A 17,734-nucleotide genomic window follows, 5' to 3' on the forward strand; every position below is an offset into this window, starting at 1 on the left:
CAGATGGTATGAAATTGCAGAACTCAAATATGAAATATGAACTCAATATGAAATTGCAGAAATACTAACTGCGGTATGTAACTATCACTTAAATCAGCCTCAATACCAGATGACTGGTGGATAGCTAACGTGACGCCAATTTTTAAAAAAGGATCCACTTGCGATCCTGGCAATTACAGGCCAGAAAACCTAAGGTTAGTACCAGGGAACCTGGTTGAAACTACAGTGAAGAACAGAATTATCAGACATAGATGAACACAATACATTGGAGAAGAGTCAACACGTCTTTTGTAAAAGGACATCATACCTCATCAATCTATTAGAATTTTTTGAGGGAGTCTACAAATATGCGGACAAGGGTGATCCAGTGGATATAGTGTACTTAGACAGGTTTCAGAGTAGCAGCTGTGTTAGTCTGTATCTGCAAAAAGAAAAGGAGGACTTGTGGCACTTTAGAGACTAATAAATTTATTTGAGCATAAGTTTTTGTGAGCTACTGCTCACTTCATTCAGTAGATGAATATTCAGTGGATTAATCTAATATGGATTAAGGCCTTGTCTTCCCACAAACTTGATCTGGTTTCATTAAACAGAGTGAGTTAGACAGGTGCAAACCCTTCTGTGGGCTCTCCTGCACCAGTTTCACAGGGGCTTATATTTCAGTTTAGCTTAAACCTGGTGCTCCTGGTAGGCTTAAGTTAAATGGAAATAAGCCTGGTCTAAACTGAAATGGGAGTGTTCACATAGAGTCTCTTGCATCCATTTAACTAAACCAGTTTAAAAATCGTGCTTCAGGTTAAAATTGGTGCAACTGTGTGTGGAGATCAACCCTAAACATCACTAAGCCCCCTCCCCACAAAATGGCCCTTCTAAAAGGGCTGCCAACCCTCCAGGATTGTCCTGGAGTCTACAGGAACTAAAGATTATGCCATGTAATGAAACTTCCAGGAATACATCCAACCAGAATTGGCAACCTTACCTTCTAAGTGCTTTCTGATGTGATCAAACAGCCATAAAGATTTAACTGCTGTTAAACGTACATGGCCTACGGTTTCCCCGGGTACCTCAGTGGGCACATAGGGTTGCTGGGGTTTCAGAAAGGCTGTTCTTTCCTGCCCCAAATAGCTGTCGCACAGGAAGCTGCAATCTGCGCTCCCCCTCGGCCATCCATACGGGGTTAATGAGGAAAATCCTTTGTCCCGTCTGATTTTGCAGGCGAGCTCACTGTTGCCGTGGGCTGTGCAGAGACATTATCCAGACAGAGCCCATGTGTTTACATCTGCCTTGGAAAGTCTCCATGTTAGAGCAGTCAGCCAACGGGGGGCTGGAGCCCTCCACCGGGGCCAGAGACAGGCCCAGCCTGGAATCAGGGCTTGTCTCTGAGGAAGCTCCGTTGCGGAGCGCCAGGTCAGGCCAGGCTGCGGGGTTGTTTGCATCACTCTCTCAGGGGAGGCCAAGCAGAACCTTAGGCAAGTGCAGTGTGTGGTTCTCTCATCAGGATACATTTTTCATTAAGTCACTTCCTTTCCCAGCCGGCCAGAGCCTCCACTCTCTTGCAGATTTACGATAAGGCTCTTCTCTCTCCACGACTTTTGTTTGGCTTAGTGTTTCCTCCAGTCCAAAGATTTTCCCTCCTCCCTGCACAAATCAGCCCCCTGTTGATATTTGACAGAAGTAAGCGCAGTGAGCAGCATGTCGCCATGTGCTAATGAAGGCTCCCCAGCCTCTCACAGCCTTCATTTTCACCCTCTGCACAGGTCCAGCCCCTCCTCTCAGCCTCCAGCCCCTCCCACTCCCTATGCCCCCCTCCTTTGTCTTTCCTCCACCTCACTTTCAGGTCCCAGGTATAAAGGTGCACACTGGAAACTGCTTTCCGCTTCCCATGCTGCTGCAGTGACAACAGGAGAGGAGATCCGTGGGTGATGCACACATGGGGCAACACAAAAACAGGCCCCCACCCAAAGTCCACTCACAAAACTGGGCCAAATTCACCTGTGTGTGACCGAGGGAGCAGCACCAAGGAAGAATGCAGCTCAAGGCTATAACCCATCAGAACACACGGCCCCCGAATGCCCTCATTAATTGCTATCAACACTGGACTTGCTCTTTTAGGAGTTGCTTTTGCTCTTTTAGGCATCATTGAAATACACGGGGCACGCACATCCACGCCACACAAGCCAACCGAAGAGAGCACCAGGCTTGCAGAAAGCTGCCCACCCATCGGAACTTAGAGCAAGCTGAGTTAGACATACAGAAATGGAGACAAGGTCTGAGGCTGCTTGGAACTGGTGAACCTTTCCTGTGCCCCCAAGGACAGAGGTACTGGATGGCCTGACCAGAGCAGGCCCACACGGGGCAGAAGGCAAGGGGACGATGTCGCTCAGTGTCCCTAGGAATTCAGATTTTGTCCCAATGAAAAAATGTAATGGCCGACGGAGCTTAAAGAGGGACTTGCACACTAGGTCAGACAGCTTCTTTAGAGAACCATGGGAACAATTTACCAAGGGTGGTGGTGGACTCCTCTATCACTGAATTTTTAAATCAAGATGGGCCGTTTTTCTGAAAGCTCTGTCCTAGGAATTATGTTGGGGAGGTTCTATGGCCTGTGTTGTGCAGGAGGCCAGACTAGCTGATCACAACGGTCTCGTCTGGCTTTGAGAATCTATGAATCCCTTCTTAGCCACAAGCCACCTTCTCTCGTCCCCTGGTGCCGCTGCTGCAGGAACCTGGCTGTAAACACGAGATTAAGCAATCGCATAATCCTGCAGCAGTAGCAGACCTGCTCATAAGGGCATGTGCGCATAGCAGCTTAGGCCGAGACTAGACTGGCAGCTTTTGCTGGCATAGCAAGGTCAGTTAGGGGTGTGATGTTTTGCCGACATAGCTGTACCAGCAAGAGCCGCAGAGCAGACCCATTTATACCAGCAAAAAAGTGCTTTTGCCGATAGAGTTTATTTTGCTGGGGAATTGGCATGAGCCTGATCAGCAATAGGACCTTTTACAGGCACACCCTGTGTCTGCACTAAGGATAGCCATGTGGCAAAACATTTAAGCATAGACAAGGCCTTGGAAAGTTCTATGCCTGCTCTCTCGCTCAGGTTTCTGTGCCAACATTTCAGAGCCCGCCTGCCTCTGTGCTGCAGGAAATCTGCCCCCGGCTGCTTTCTTAGCTCGCTCCAAGCGTCGGAATCTGAGAGATGGCAAATAGAGAAACCGGTTCATATTTTCCCTCTCCTGCCCAGCAGTATTTGTGCAGCACATTAGTTCCTGTAAGAGGATTTCTCAGACCTTCCCGGCTCTTTCATGTAAGGAAAGTTAATACCGCTTTCAGCCGGAGCAAACTGCCAGCCAGTGTTTACAGAGTATGGGATTGATTTACCATGAAAGCTACTTTTCTCTCTGACTCCAGGCAACGTTACACCAGAGCCTTTCAGGGCTGGAGTAAACTAATGTGTTTCAGCTCCTCAGCAGCCGCCTGCCTCTCTCCCTCTCTGAATTTCCACACATGGGGCCTAAAATAATCAAGGGAGGTGGCCGTGATCTGAACACAGGCTCTCAGTACTCCTGCCAGGTATAGCACTGGGCTGCTTTCTAAGACTTCCTTTAGACTCCACCACATCCCACAGGGCAGAATGATATGGAAACAGGTCTGTGCTGTCTCAGCAGCACCCTGCGCTACGTTCCCCGGGGGGGGGGGGACTGGGGAAGACAGTGACCATTTCAGCCTCATTTCCCCCCACTGCACCCCCATCTTCAGCCTCGACAGTTTTAACCCAGAGCAGAAGGGAAAGCTGCACACATGGCTGGTGCATTTCCTGAAGACAGGGTAGGAGTCCAGTTATCTGCCGGATCTGAAGAGCTGGTATCCACACTAGTCCACTTGTGCTTTGAGCTCCCAACCAGGAGCCAGCAGAGACCCACCGAGGTTTGCAATAGAGTCACCCTGGCATTTGGATGGCATTGTACCTGCTCACCCTGAGGCTGCATTTGGCCCCATTCAACACCATCCCCCTGCAAGAGCTAGCACTGCATGGGGAAAGAGCAGATTGCCCAAAGAGCAAAGAGCAGATTGCCCAGTAGGAGGCAATCATCAGGTGTCTGAACTCAGATGTATCCACCCAGTGCTCTTTAGGGTGCAGGCCACCATCTCCAATACCAGTAGACAGAGGATAAAGTTAATTCCAATGCAGAAAGACCGTAACCCCCTCTCCCCTAGGGTAGCAAAGAACTGGGATCAATGCACTTAGTGTAGATTAGAACCAGCAGGGTCACGTAGCAGCCTGAGTCACGGCAGAGGTCCCCAGGAGCTAATTTCCAGCACTCAGGGATGCTCAGTGCCCTCTCCCTGTCATCCCTATGAACACAGAGCCAGTGCTCTGCCTCAGCATCCGCTCAGCTCACGGCAAGTGCTACCATTGCTGGCAAAGAGGAGCAAGCAGCTCCCGGCCACATGCGCACACAGGCTACTCTGCTTTCAGCAGGCAGGGGGATGGCTGGTGTGACTCCTTGAAAAACACAGCTATTATAAGCCAGCAGCTGGTCTCTAACCTGCAGGCCGTGAAGAGTGGGTGCTCTCTATGGCACATCTGGGTGGTCCCTGAAGCTGGGGAAGCATCTCTCAGTCTGCAGGCAGCGACAGTGGTTGGAGCCTGGCCCAGGACTCTAAGAGGACTGGGGAGGCTTTTTGACTCTCAACTCCAAAAGAACAAAGCCTCTTTCAGTTCCAGGTGCAGTTGCTTCCTGTCCACCTCTGGTGTAAATCCAGCCAGGATGAAACCCGTTTGGGGTGCCAGACACTGGAGAGGGAGCCAACGCTGCTCAGGACAGGGCCCAAGTGCAAAGTGGCCTGGAGGGGAGATCTGGTGCTAATCAACACAAAGCCCAACAGCCACAGACAGACCAAAGCAGCCTGGATACAGAACGGGGCAGATGCGAACAAGCAGCCACCCCTGTGTTTCAGTTCCCTGAATCCCTCCCTCGTCCCCTTTTCATAGAGCCATGCCCATGTGCGGCCGTGTGGAATGGGCCAACAGGAGACCTATGACGACAGACGTGGCTCATGACAGGGAAATCTGTGAGACCCACCGCGGTGCAGCATTTCAGCAGAGCACAGGCAGAAACACCTGGGTTTGCTGCAGCAGAACCGGACCTACCTTTTGTTCACCAGATGCTTTCATCTGGTGCAGGGGCCCGGAGAACTCGACCCCTCAGCGCTAGCCCCTGCCACGTACAGCGACGGCACAGGGGAATCTGTGCTCTCTGTTGCAGGGGCATGGAGTCCTGCATGACACCGAGAAGCTGTAGGACAAGGATGGCAGAGCCTTATGCTATCACCTTGTCAAGCGTGGTGACACGCAGCACGCTCCTGGGGAATTCTGGGAGGCCCCTCTGATAGGAGTGTGGTGCTAAGTACTTGCCCTGGCTCCATCTCGGGGCACAAGGCCATCTGCATTACCAGGATGGAGAGACAAACCAGGACACAGCATGCTCCTTTCACTAACCTCCTGCCACAGCACCCCGCACTGAGAGCCGACTCCTCCCCCGATCGCCCCCAGTGTATCCTCCCCAGCCATCTGGTTACTATCAGCTGACACTCATTTACAAGTGCTGTGTGAGAGTTCGCAAGCCATGGCTCTCAATCAGAAATTTAACCTCTTTCCTGGCATGCAGACGTGTTCCAGCCCTCGCCCCCCGAAACCTGCTCGTGCTCCAGAGGCCAGATTCCTTCAGAGAGAAGGGAGCCAGACCTGTGCAGCCTGGGAACTCACAGAATACAGAGCAATTCTGGCTCAATATTTGCCTGGCTTTCTCCTGAGGGCTCTGTGAGCCAGCAGGCAGAGGCCAAGCAGGGCCAAACGGCTTGGAGTTGAAACTAGAAACATTCAGACCAAACGTGAAGGGCAAAATGTTCAATGTGGAGATCACAGGATGAGGTTCTCTAGCCTGGATAAAGCAGGGAGTCCGACTGGATGATTCGAATGGTCCTTTGGGCTGGAGGCCAAAATTCTAACATGTCGGTGGCTGAATCCAGATGCCTAAATCCAACCTGGGATCCTGCTGGTTACCCTGTGCAGGGCTCTGCTAACTTCAGCCAGGCTCTCTGCAAACGCAGGGGAAACTGGGGCCTGATTTTCCGAGCTGCCACGCCATGAAAGTCAAAGGGAACCGCTGTGCCCACCACAAAATTCCAGCTTTTTTCTTCTATCTACCTACCTATCACCATTGTGGCTGAGCGCCGTCAGGTCATTAGGAGAGGTGTCGTCATACAAAGGGGGCGCTGAGAGGTGGCAGATTAAGTGACTTGCCCAAGGTCCCACAGGAAGTCTGTGGCCGAGCCAGGAATTTAATTCTGGTCTCTTGAGCCCCCATCCAGTGTCCTGGCCCCTAGCCACTCCTTTTGCCCCATGCCTAAGTGTGGATTTAGGAGCTGAATTTTGGACTTCAACGTTGAAAAGTTCTGGCCTGAATTTCTGTATGTGATAAAAGCACAAGTGATATTTATGAAGCATAGATTTTTCTATTCAAAAATAAATTAAAAGCAGCATCTGGTGGCCTGAAGGATCCAAAGTGCTTCAGAAAATTTACGAACTGCTATACCAACTAGGGACACACAAGGCGATGCTTTATTGCTCATTGAACCACAGCCACATGCTGGACGGTACACAAGCGCTGTTCAACAGCACCAGTTTAGGACAGGAAGTGAAGAGTGTTGTATCTGACCATGAAGCTGCTGGGGGACTTTAGGTCAGCAGCATGTAACTACTCAAGCTGGAATCAGGCAAGGACATACACAGTACTAATCACCAGAACCAGGGGTTAGCATGTTAAAGTAAAAAGAAAAGGAGTACTTGTGGCACCTTAGAGACTAACCAATTTATTTGAGCATAAGCTTTCGTGAGCTACAGCTCACGTCATCGGATGCAAAGTAGGCAATTAGCAAATGGGAAGTGCCATTTAGACAGTCAAATAAAAAGCCCCTCTCTAGTCACTCCCTTTGCTGATCCAGCCATAAGAGGTTATTAGTAGTTACAAGGCCCCGGGAAGCCACACAACAGAACTCGGAGCTCCAGCCTCACAATTCCCAGTTTTAGCCCCCAAACAATCTGCCCTCTCTGGCTTTACCTGTTTTAAACAGAGGGCTTAAATGCAGACTATCCCGCATAGCTCACCACTCACTTCCAGACACGTTCAGAGCAGCGGATCACTATTGCTGAGCACCGCGGCATTTTGATTGAAACCATTCCCAGTAAATCTAAACCAGATCATTCCTCTGGAAGCAAAAGCATGCTGAGTATTAACGGATACCAGCGACAACATGGGCTCTGCACCCAGGCTGATTAACCACCACTCCCCACTGCAGCCAGACCCCTGGCCTCTCCTGCTGCAGCACAGGGGATGCTCCTGTCTCCCTGAATTACATTCCTGGGAAGCTCCCGTCTGTATATGAGCCGTCACGTAAACTGGGTGGAACACAAGGCCTGCACATCTCCATGGCTCAGCTCAGACCCAACCTGAAGGCTTATTTACTTGGGCACTTCAAATGTGTGCTTTAGCTTTGAGTCTCTTCCATGTGAGCTGCCTATAAAGCTCCCTGGGATGTTTGCACTGAAGAGCCCTACAGGGTCTGCATTGATGGACTGCTGATGTTCTGGAAATGAACAAGAGTCTGTCCTCCTCGTTGCTTCTTTGCTGCAACGCCCAACGTTGCACTTGGATCCGTCTCTGCTAGCTACACTCAACCCAAATATATACTTAATCAAATCCACAGCACAGTCTAGGGGCAGGGGCTTCTCAGTACAATGCAGAGGCAGGTGCAATGCTCCTGGACTTGGCGCCGAGAGGCTCTCCGCCTGCAACTCCTAAGCGAAGAGCGCAAGAAACTATTCGCTGTAGCGTGCCAGCCAAATGCCAGAGTTAGCCAAGTATGTTGGACACAGCCCAGATGGTCGGGGCACACTGTTCAGAAAGCAGTAGAGTTGCTGTGACATTAAAATGAAACCACAGGGTAAAAGCATCACAGCTTTACTCCTCTCTCCAGGGTGCACATTTCATTTTGTTAATTAAACCCCTGAAAGTGCTGGAAAGACTAAGGCCCTAACATAACAACTGCTCTGGCAGGTCAACGGGGCGTCCCCTCCCTAGCCCATCGCAGAGGGAGGTGCAAGAAACCCCATTATGGAGTAACTTACCCTCAGGGGACGCGTCTTCCGAAATCCCATCAGTTACTGGAGGGTTCATCCCGGGGAGGGTTGATGTAGCAAGGCCAGATTCCCGTGGAATCAATGTAGGAGACACAAACGTGGTCTAACAGTTACTTATCAGGAAGACCAGGATACAGGGCTCCTGGGTTCTTGTCTCTGGGTTGGACACAGTCAATGGGAGGCATGATGCTCCTACATCCCGCAGGTGGAATTGGGAGGGTTAATTTATGCCTGGCTCCATCACACCGGCAAGCATCTTCTCGCACCCAACCACGGCACCCGAGATTCAGATTCTGGGGGACTCCTGCGGTACACACAGCCTGTGCCTTTACAGGGGGAAAGGCCCCAGATTAATTTGCCCCACAGAGAGTCAGGAGCTGGCTGTTTGCTTCATCTTTAAACTGAACTAGTCAACCCGTTTGTGAGGAATCAGAACAGCCCTACCCTGCCGAGCCACGGCATCATCAATGCACCACGGCCACAATTCAGAGAAAGCCCAATTCCCCATCACTGCTCAGCTGAGACACTCTGCACTGTCCGAAGGGGACACCCCTTTCTCTCCAGGTCACAAGCTCAGATCCAGCCAGGTCCGAAAGCCATTCCCACCGGGTGGCTGTTAGTGCGCCTGAGCTAAATGAGTCTGGACTGGGACCCAACAAACAACGGGCATCTCCAACACACAAGGGAAATGTGACACATGCACCTGGGGGCTTCCCAGCGCAGGTTAGATTGCTGGGAAAGGACAGTTCCAAGCTGATCTGTTTCTAATGAGCACGGCGACCCCGGCTGCATTCCAGGCCCGCCGAGACTCATTAATCTCATGACGTCACTGCAAATCATTAGAGAGGCTAAGCTGAAATCCCAGAGCACTGGGCATCTCCAGGGCACCCACTCTGTGCCTGCCTGACGCACAGATAACAAGCAGCACATGGCCTATGCTCAGGCGATGGCAGGCAAGACAGACACGAGAGACCACAGCTCCATCCAGAGGGGTCTGAGTCATGGCTGCCCCGGGCTGTTCATCAGAACGATGACCATACAACCCAACAGCCAGAGATGCCAAGGCATGCTAGAAACTATACATCTACAAGGGTCAGTCACTGGCCAGGAAAATGCAGGGATGGATTGTGACAACTGCACTCCCGTGCTGTGCTGTTTCTCAGTCACAACAGATGGGCTGGATAGGGCATGTGCATTTAAATGGCACCCCCGCTCCAAGATTTCCTTGCAGCTCCTCACCCCTGTATTCCTGCTGCCATCAGCTGGACACTTTCCCATAGGAAGAGGCACAAGGCTGATGGGTAGGAGGGGGAGTGGGACCAGGCCAGCAAACTCAGCCTTCTCTAGGAAACAAATCCTGGGTTTTATTGCCTGGTAAATGCAGAGAAAGGGGAGCAACTCCCATCCCTGCTAACTCCCCAGACCTCGTCCTGTCCCTGCACACACACATCATACCACTGCGGACAGCCAAAGGGAGATCCAGGATGGGATGGGCCTTGCAGGTGCTCAGCACCTCTGAAAAAAACAGGGTGCACGTTTCCACAGAGAAACACCAGCAGCCAGTCCTCCTTGGGCACTGGCACTGTGGGGACAGCCACCTGCTCCCCTCCCCGTCCCTCCCCCGTCCAGCTATCGAGGGCAGGGGTTCACCGTGTTATCTCTGCAGCTCCAAATCAAGCCAATGAAAAACAATAACAGCCCTTGTCAAGGACAATTACTTTCCGAAGAGCACGCTGCGCTATTCACTGGAGTGAGTGGCAATCGGGGGGAGGGAGTGCGTGCTCGGGAGGGCGGGGGGGACGCTAAAGAGGGAGCAGCCCACCCCCCACCTGATGGCTCTGGGCTCCCAGCGTGATTTGAACATTCCAGAGGTGACCGGGAGGTTAATGCCGCCCTGCGCACACTGGGATCAGGACGTACTGTTTGTTCAGGGCTACGAGAAGAATGAGACTTTAAAGAGATTTTCAGCACCCAGGGGTCCAACCCAATTAGACAAGAGTTTTTCAGATTTGTATGCAAAGGGGCGGGAGGGTGGAAGAAAAGGCAGGAACTCAGAAGTCAAGTTCAAGGATTGTGTGGAACAAACATGGAGGCTGTTGACACAGGAAATCCAATCTCCTACAAGAGGGTATATTTTCAGACCATCCTTGGCTGTGATTCCTCCCCCACTGAATGTGTTGCTTAAGGATTCAGATCCATAAAGTAAATTTTTAAACATATTCCAGGCTGTTTTCTACCCTTATGGGCGCATGACTCCCCTCCCATTAATGAGAGCTTCGCGCCAGGATCAAGGGGAGGATACGACCCGACACTTTGAAAAAAAGTGGGGAAGGAGAATAAAACAATTTCGGATTAAAGGGACAGCGACAAATAATTTAGGCCCCAAATTTAGAGTGTAGTTAAAAAAAACAACTGGGCAAAGCTAAATATTAACAGGGGATTTCCTGGTTTGTTTGTTTGTTTGTTTTTAAAAAGCAGTTCATTGTAAAGAACGTTTGGACAAACTTCCCCTAAAGTGTTTGCAACCCAAACATCACAGCATCATGCTACGCTAGCACATGGCGTCGGAAAAGGAAACTGACTCCACAGAAAGTTGCTTGCCGTGCTGAGGTAGCCATGCTGGTCCCAGGATATGAGCGAGACAAGGAAGGGGAGGGAATATCTTTTATTGGACTAACTTCTGTTGGTGGAAGGTACAAGCTTCCAAATGACAGAGTTTCTAGTCCCTGTTTTCACTGGCCAAGGTGAGTGACGTGCTGAAATCAAGCGCAGTGGTGAGGAGGAGAGAATTCTTTCCATGGTAACGATCTCAGGCTCAGGTGTTAGTCACACAGATCAGGACATCTGGCTTTCACCAGTACATTTGTAGGAGGCTTCCCAAAGCAGACTAGGGGATTCAGGCACATCTTTTCCCTTAACTTTAACAGAAGGAATGTAACCAAAGCCCCTAGGCTGCACTGACAATTTCAGCCGCAGCTTTGAATCTGGCAAATGTCCCATCCAGACACACTGGAGACAGGCTCAGAAAAATGGCACTGCCATTAGGTCTAAAGCCTGTAGCCCAGGCCACGCCAAAAGATGCACGCTATTCGTGTAACTTGTTGGTTTGCTTAGAGTAGCACTTCCACTGGGCCAGGTGCATTGCACCGTTCAAGGGGCAGTCCCTGCCCGCCCTCGACAAGGAAGACACGATACCAAGACCAGAATTCGCACACCCACACGTGGGGCTGGATGAGCTCCGCAGGTTGGGTGAACGTTGGCTGCTGAGCTCTGCTGAAAATCTGGCCCCAGTTGCAGGTGCAGAGCACTGGGAAACGTGGCCTCAAGTCCTTTCGGAAATATGGCCCTCAAAAAGGAGAGTATAAACACATGTGCCAGGGACACACGTATATGCAAATGTACCGGAAACAGCTGGAAGCCCCCCACCAATCTCTCAGTTTCCTGCTCAGGCTGCAGCCAGCGCATGCTATGGAAGGTTTCTGCCGGGAAAGGCAAGCTTTGCTAGCTGCAGTCACACGACAGCCCTGCCTGCTTCCCAGCATGTCACATACATTCCAGAAGCTCCATCCTGACGGAGCAGCTGGGATCTGCTATTGGCTTAGGCAGGTGCATGCCATGTAACGAGACCATGGTTCACGTTAATAAATGCTTCCTGAGTTGGAGCTAATGAAACCCAGGCTTCTGCCAGGCCTGGCTCTCCACGAGGAGTAACCAGCAGCACCAGAGCAGAGCTCCCAAGCCTGCTAGGCCATGCCACTTCACCTCCACTACGGGGACACACTCTTCACCAGACCCACTGTTCAGTGGCCTCTGTGAATGGGAATCATACCAGCTGCTTCACTGGCTGCAGGGAGCGTGAGCCTTCTCCCCCACTTCCTCCTGAATCCCCCACCCCCAGTGTTCTCAGCCCCACCCTTATAGCCCCTCACTCTCCATTAGCAGAACACACCCTGCCTCTCCCAGCCTCTTCCATCGCCTAGCATCTCTGGGAGGCTGCTCAGGCAACCTTCGGATCATGCCGGACACTCCCTTTCACCCAACATTGGAACGTGGGACCCGGCACTTACAGGGGTCTGTTCAGCCCTTTTCCTCGACAGCCCGGTCGATGGAGTCACAGATACCTGCAGGGCCAGGTGTGCCGAAGGAAAATAGCCCCACTTAGAGCCTGCCTATTGCCCGTGTAGCTCGGAGCACTTTGCCAAGGCAGGTGGCTATCAGTATGCCCAGACCAGAGGAGAAATGGGGCCACACAGACAGTTTTCCAATTCAGAAGCCTAAAATCGGGCACCTCAGTCCTTCCCGCGGCCCCTCAGTACAAGTGACCTGACACGCTGAGCGCTCACTCTCCCAGCCTCCCCCCCGAAGTCAGCGGAGACCATGGGTGCTGCTCAGCACCTCTTTGCACTCGGCCGCGCGACCCCCAGACAAGCGCTCTCACGGCCCCAGTTCCCTGCATGGCTATGAAGCTTTAAGACAGCCACACGCCTCCCTCCCAGCCGGCAAGTCATTAGCAGCCTTGGTGAGTGCTGCAGAGGGGACTCGGAAGCCCAGCGTGAATGGGGTATTTGTGTGCACTCCTCACCAGCTGCACAGGGACTCAATGCATGTCGCTCGGGCCTGACACAGTACAGTAGAGCTCTCTTCTCTTTCCTCCTCCACGTGCCCTCTCTTCTCGCCACCCCCAGGACACAGCTCTGCTACCTGCACGGCGTTGTTTAGCTTGCAGAAAGAGCAGACCCAAACCAGGCCTTGCAGAAGCTTTTCTTTTAGAAGCTTGCAGGGCGGATGGGTGTGCGGCAGATAGTGCAGCAGGCAGGGACAGCAGGTGTGCCATGTGGTGGTTAGGGGAGGGGTTGCAGGAATTGACACCTGGTTCAGGGCTTTGTTTTTAAGCCAAATAACCTACATTGCCCAGCAAGAGACATTTGCAAGAGCCCAGACCCCACCTCCCCAGTCCCACTGCCACAGTCCGGGCACTGTTTAGTTACCCCTCCTTGCTCTCCATTACGCATTTGCACAGAAGCTAGGGAATGCCTCGGTCTTACAGACAGTACCAATTCCTGGCTGTGCTGCGACCAGCGCTGGGAAGGTACGTGGGCCTGGTGGCTTAGAGTAGGGACAAGTTGCTTAGCCTAGCCTGCCACAATTTCCCTATCCGTAAAACAGCAGTGAGAACGCTGGCTTCGCAATGGGGCTAGTTACCGTCTGTAGATCACAGAGCTCCTTGGACAAAAGCAGCAAGGGCGCATCACCGTCAACTTTCGTATCAGTCGAACTGCTCCTCCTGCTGATTCCCCAAGTGACAGCAGAACCCTCTTCCATATACGTTATACACACCCACCCTTACACCAGAGAACTCTGGACTGGCCAGAGAGCACGTCAGACATACCCCTGTAGTACATTTCATTCCCACAGGACCTCAAGGCACATGGATCTAACACCTTAGAGAAATGCAATCTCCTCTGGGGTGGGGAGTGACAGCCAACAAACTCACTGCAGTAAGAGCGAAGAAAAACATTGGCCACACATGGCGTGGCCAAGCCCTGTTTTCATACCTGTGCTGTGGGATCCTGAACACTCTCCTGGCAAGGAGCTGCAAGGGGAGCCGGTCCCACAGTAACATGAATGTAAAAAGAGGGCCCTGACATCACTAAGTGCTTTTCTCCTCCGGACGAGGGATTGGATGACTCAAGCCTTGTTGTTTCCCCTTTTAGAGGCGCTGCAGCCCAGCTTCCCAGCAGGGATGGAGACACAACATCTTTATCTCCATCATCCCCCCCCAGAGAGCATTCAGTCCAGGTCTCGGGGAGCACGGCGCAGATCCTCATCCACGGGACAGCCATTTACAGCCCCGCTGTGGTCTAGCTCCACCAGCTACTGTCTCGTCAGAGCCAGCTGGGGAACCTCAGCTCCCCCCCGGGACATGGCGCACAGGCTCCACTTACAGTGTCACTCAGTACATCAAGCCAGAGACCCCGATTCACGGCTGGAATGCAGGAGTCCCTCAGAAAGGCAGCGTCTGGGAACAAAACCCCCTCAGTGTGCGGACCCCTCTCCTACAGACCTACAAATCCATATGGGGGCCATAAATCCCACCAGAGAGATGCCTTTCACAGAGAGATAAGAACGCTGACTTTGTTCGAGGGACAATGTCGCTTTTCATATGGGACCCCACAAATCAATGCCCCCTCAGACGCTTCCAGCCCAAACGTGGCTTTCCAATGAGCGTCTGAAGTGAAACTCATTTCCTGGAGTCCCCGAGAGAACCTCTCCCTTCACTCCCCAAGACCATTTCTTTCTTCTGACACCCTCCATGCTGCGCCAGAGCGGCTGCATTCTCCACCCGAATTGTTCATTTTCCACATCCCAGGGCAGGGCTGCAAACACTGCCGGGGGGAGTCCTGAGTAAGAGCATGGGGATTTTGGGCTGGTTGAAGGTGAGAGCCTGACAGCCAAGAAGCAACACAAAACTTCCTCACTCCTTCCTGTCTCCCTCACACATGCACACCCTTTGGTGACCTTGGGCACCCAACTTGAGAAGTCTTCAGGGAATCTGATTCTCAGTAAGTGCTGAGCATCCAGCCTCTGAAAATCCGGCCCCTTCAAGGCATCTCAAAGGTGGGTGCCACCCTCTAGACACTTTGGAAAAGTTCAGCCGATGTTCCTCACACCTGCCCTGGCGAGACCGCCCGTCGAGGACAGCGGGACACCCCATCTCCTTGGCCTGAGGCTGCGAGCCGAGGGGCAGTGTGAGCCAACTGAGGTGCTAGAGTTTGCAGGGCGAATGCTGGCCCGTGGGGAATTGGACTCAGACCCTCCCGACTTGGATCACACAGCCCACCACCGTGGGGATAGGGGGATCATTTTTGGTCTACAGGCTGGGCTTTAACCAGCACCCTAGAGAGGAAAGACTCTGCCCTTCGGCCAATCATCCCCACAGCCATCCCGGGCAAAGTGATTTTAGGACACCGAACAAGCCAGGGATAGCACGGCAAGCTCAGATGCACCCATTTTCACGTAGAGGAAGACACAGGCCGAATGCCTCACCTGTTGACACACATCAGCTGCTCCCCCATGCTCCCATCAGCCAGTGCTGTGGAGTTCTAAGTGCCATTTCCCCCATATTTATAGCAACAATGAAAAGCAGGTTACACTGGGCTGTGTATTTAATTTCGTTACCAAAACCCCTCCAACACCAAGCCGTTCCCCCTCCCCCATTTCCCTTCATAGCAGCAAAAAAAATCTCCCTTCCCCCCTCCATGCCCATTTAATTTTTGCTCTGCTTTGGTCACTAATTTCCCAATCCCTCATTAGGAGCCCAGAGCTGCTCAGAGCTCACAATGGCCCGCCTGGCACTTACAGCTTCTCGAGAGCACGCAGTCCGAAGAAAGAGCCATTCTTCAGCGCTGTTATCTTGTTGTTACTCAAAAGCCTGTGGGGGGAAAAGAAAGGGGGAAAGGGGGGTTATTCAACCTGAGGTAAAGCAGCAGCAAGTGCCTGAACAACCGGCTGGGGCTGGGTGTGTGGTCCGGAGGGGGCAGCTTCGTTAGCCACAGTCAGATGCGGGGGAACAAACTGGAGATACCACAACGTACGTGCTGAGACGTCACAGCTTTGTCACGTTCACAGCCAGGAGGGACCATTCGATCATCTAGTCTGACCTCCTGTCTCACACAGTCCTATACGAATAGTTACGGCCCGTTAGCGGCTCTCCTCAGCAGCGCCCCAGCTCCTCAAAACGGCAACAGTGCCATCGTGCAGGGAGACAGGAGTCTGAGGGAAGGGAGGGGCAGGGGTGTAGGAGCGTTGCGTGTGATGAGACAGCCAAAGCGAGCTAGCGGGGGGCGAGGAGAGGCAGTGGGGTGAGCCAGAGCGAGCTAGTGTGGGGCGAGGAGAGGCAGTGGGGTGAGCCAGTGGCACGAAGAGGGATTCAGACTCTGTCTCCCGCCCGGCAAGGCGGTGGGGCAGGGAAGCAGCAGCTCTTTCCGAGGGGGTTGAATGGGGAAGTGGGGCTGGTGTGCTGGGACCAGGGGGCTATCCCACTTACGGGAGCAGTGTGGAAGGGGGCGAAGGTGGGAGTGGAAGGAGGAGACACATGGGGTGGAGACGCTGGCCCTGCTGGCAGCATAAAGCGTGGGTCGGGGTGGGATAGGAAATGGCATCTGACAACCCCTGGGAGACCCCTACCTGACAGGTGTATGGGGGGAGCACAGGATAGGAAGCAGGGTCTGAACGGCCAGGTGAAGGCGCACACCCGGGGCCAGTGGGAATGTGGCGAGGGCCGTTGGGCGGGCGAGAAGGGGGCCTTAGCAGCTGCGGCCTGGCAGGGTCAGAGGGCAGTGAGGTGGGACCCAAAGGGGCCAACGAGAAGGCAATTGGAGCACTGGCGTGAGAGGAGCTTAGGGCTGAACAGAAGGCATGGGGGCCTCAGTGTGTTCTGGAGCAGGAGGCAGCAGCCTGGCTGTGTCAGGAGGCGGCTGAGGGGTCCCCTGAGGTTGCAGGGAAGGGGCACTAGGCTCGGGAGCCTGCCAAGCCCACATGTCACACACTTCTCATTAAACAACAGAGGAAACCAATGCTTGGGACTGTCCAAGTGCATGAGCATCCTCCACCACAAGCAGCTCCTGGAGACCAGGGAACACGCCGCTGGCTGGAGGGGCTGCCACCGGCTGGGTTGGTCATGAGACTCCCGCTCACTCCTTACTCGCCTACTTTCCTGCCTTCGTCCCCAACCCTGCTGGCAGCCCTCAGAACCCACAAATCCCTCCACGGTCTCGACGCTCTAAGGACCTGACTACGGATCACCGTGGTCACAGCCATCCCAGCGGCTGCCGTTGCTACGAGAATTACAACATCGCTCCAGCAAGTAGCGTAGAAGGGGCCATGAAACAGGTTAGGGCCCTGAGGCTGCCCAAGCTGGGATCAGCCTTGGACGCGGTTCAGAAACACCCCACAATTTGGAGATTACATGTCTCGCACTCCTGACAGGCCGCTGCTAGACTTGTCTTTACCGGGGATAGACCAGGAATGGAGTCTTAGAACTTTTAGTAAGTAATCTAGCTAGGTATGTGTTAGATTATGATTTCTTTAAATGGCTGAGAAAAGAATTGTGCTGAATAGAATAACTATTTCTGTCTGTGTATCTTTTTTGTAACTTAAGGTTTTGCCTAGAGGGGTTCTCTATGTTTTTGAATCTAATTACCCTGTAAGATATCTACCATCCTGATTTTACAGGGGGGATTTCTTTATTTCTATTTACTTCTATTTTTTATTAAAAGTCTTCTTGTAAAAAACTGAATGCTTTTTCATTGTTCTCAGATCCAAGGGTTTGGGTCTGTGGTCACCTATGCAAATTGGTGAGGCTTTTTATCCAACATTTCCCAGGAAAGGGGGGGTGCAAGTGTTGGGAGGATTGTTCATTGTTCTTAAGATCCAAGGGTTTGGGTCTGTAGTCACCTAGGCAAATTGGTGAGGCTTTTTACCAAACCTTGTCCAGGAAGTGGGGTGCAAGGTTTGGTAAAAAGCCTCACCAA

General features: G+C 52.5%; 1 protein-coding gene across 2 annotated transcripts in view; it reads right to left on the reverse strand.

The window, feature by feature from the left end:
- Positions 1 to 17,734, reverse strand: part of ADGRA2 (adhesion G protein-coupled receptor A2) — a 105,703-nt gene that overhangs the window by 42,791 nt on the left and 45,178 nt on the right. The window contains exon 2 of one of the 2 annotated variants that reach the window (XM_073325421.1): positions 15,562 to 15,633. The exons of the other annotated variant lie outside the window; for it this stretch is intronic. Coding sequence (XP_073181522.1) covers positions 15,562 to 15,633 — 72 coding nt within the window. The remainder of the gene's footprint in view (positions 1 to 15,561; positions 15,634 to 17,734) is intronic. 2 annotated transcript variants of the gene reach the window in all.

The sequence above is a fragment of the Lepidochelys kempii genome, chromosome 26 (genome assembly GCF_965140265.1).
Source record: "Lepidochelys kempii isolate rLepKem1 chromosome 26, rLepKem1.hap2, whole genome shotgun sequence".
NCBI lineage: Eukaryota > Metazoa > Chordata > Testudines > Cheloniidae > Lepidochelys > Lepidochelys kempii.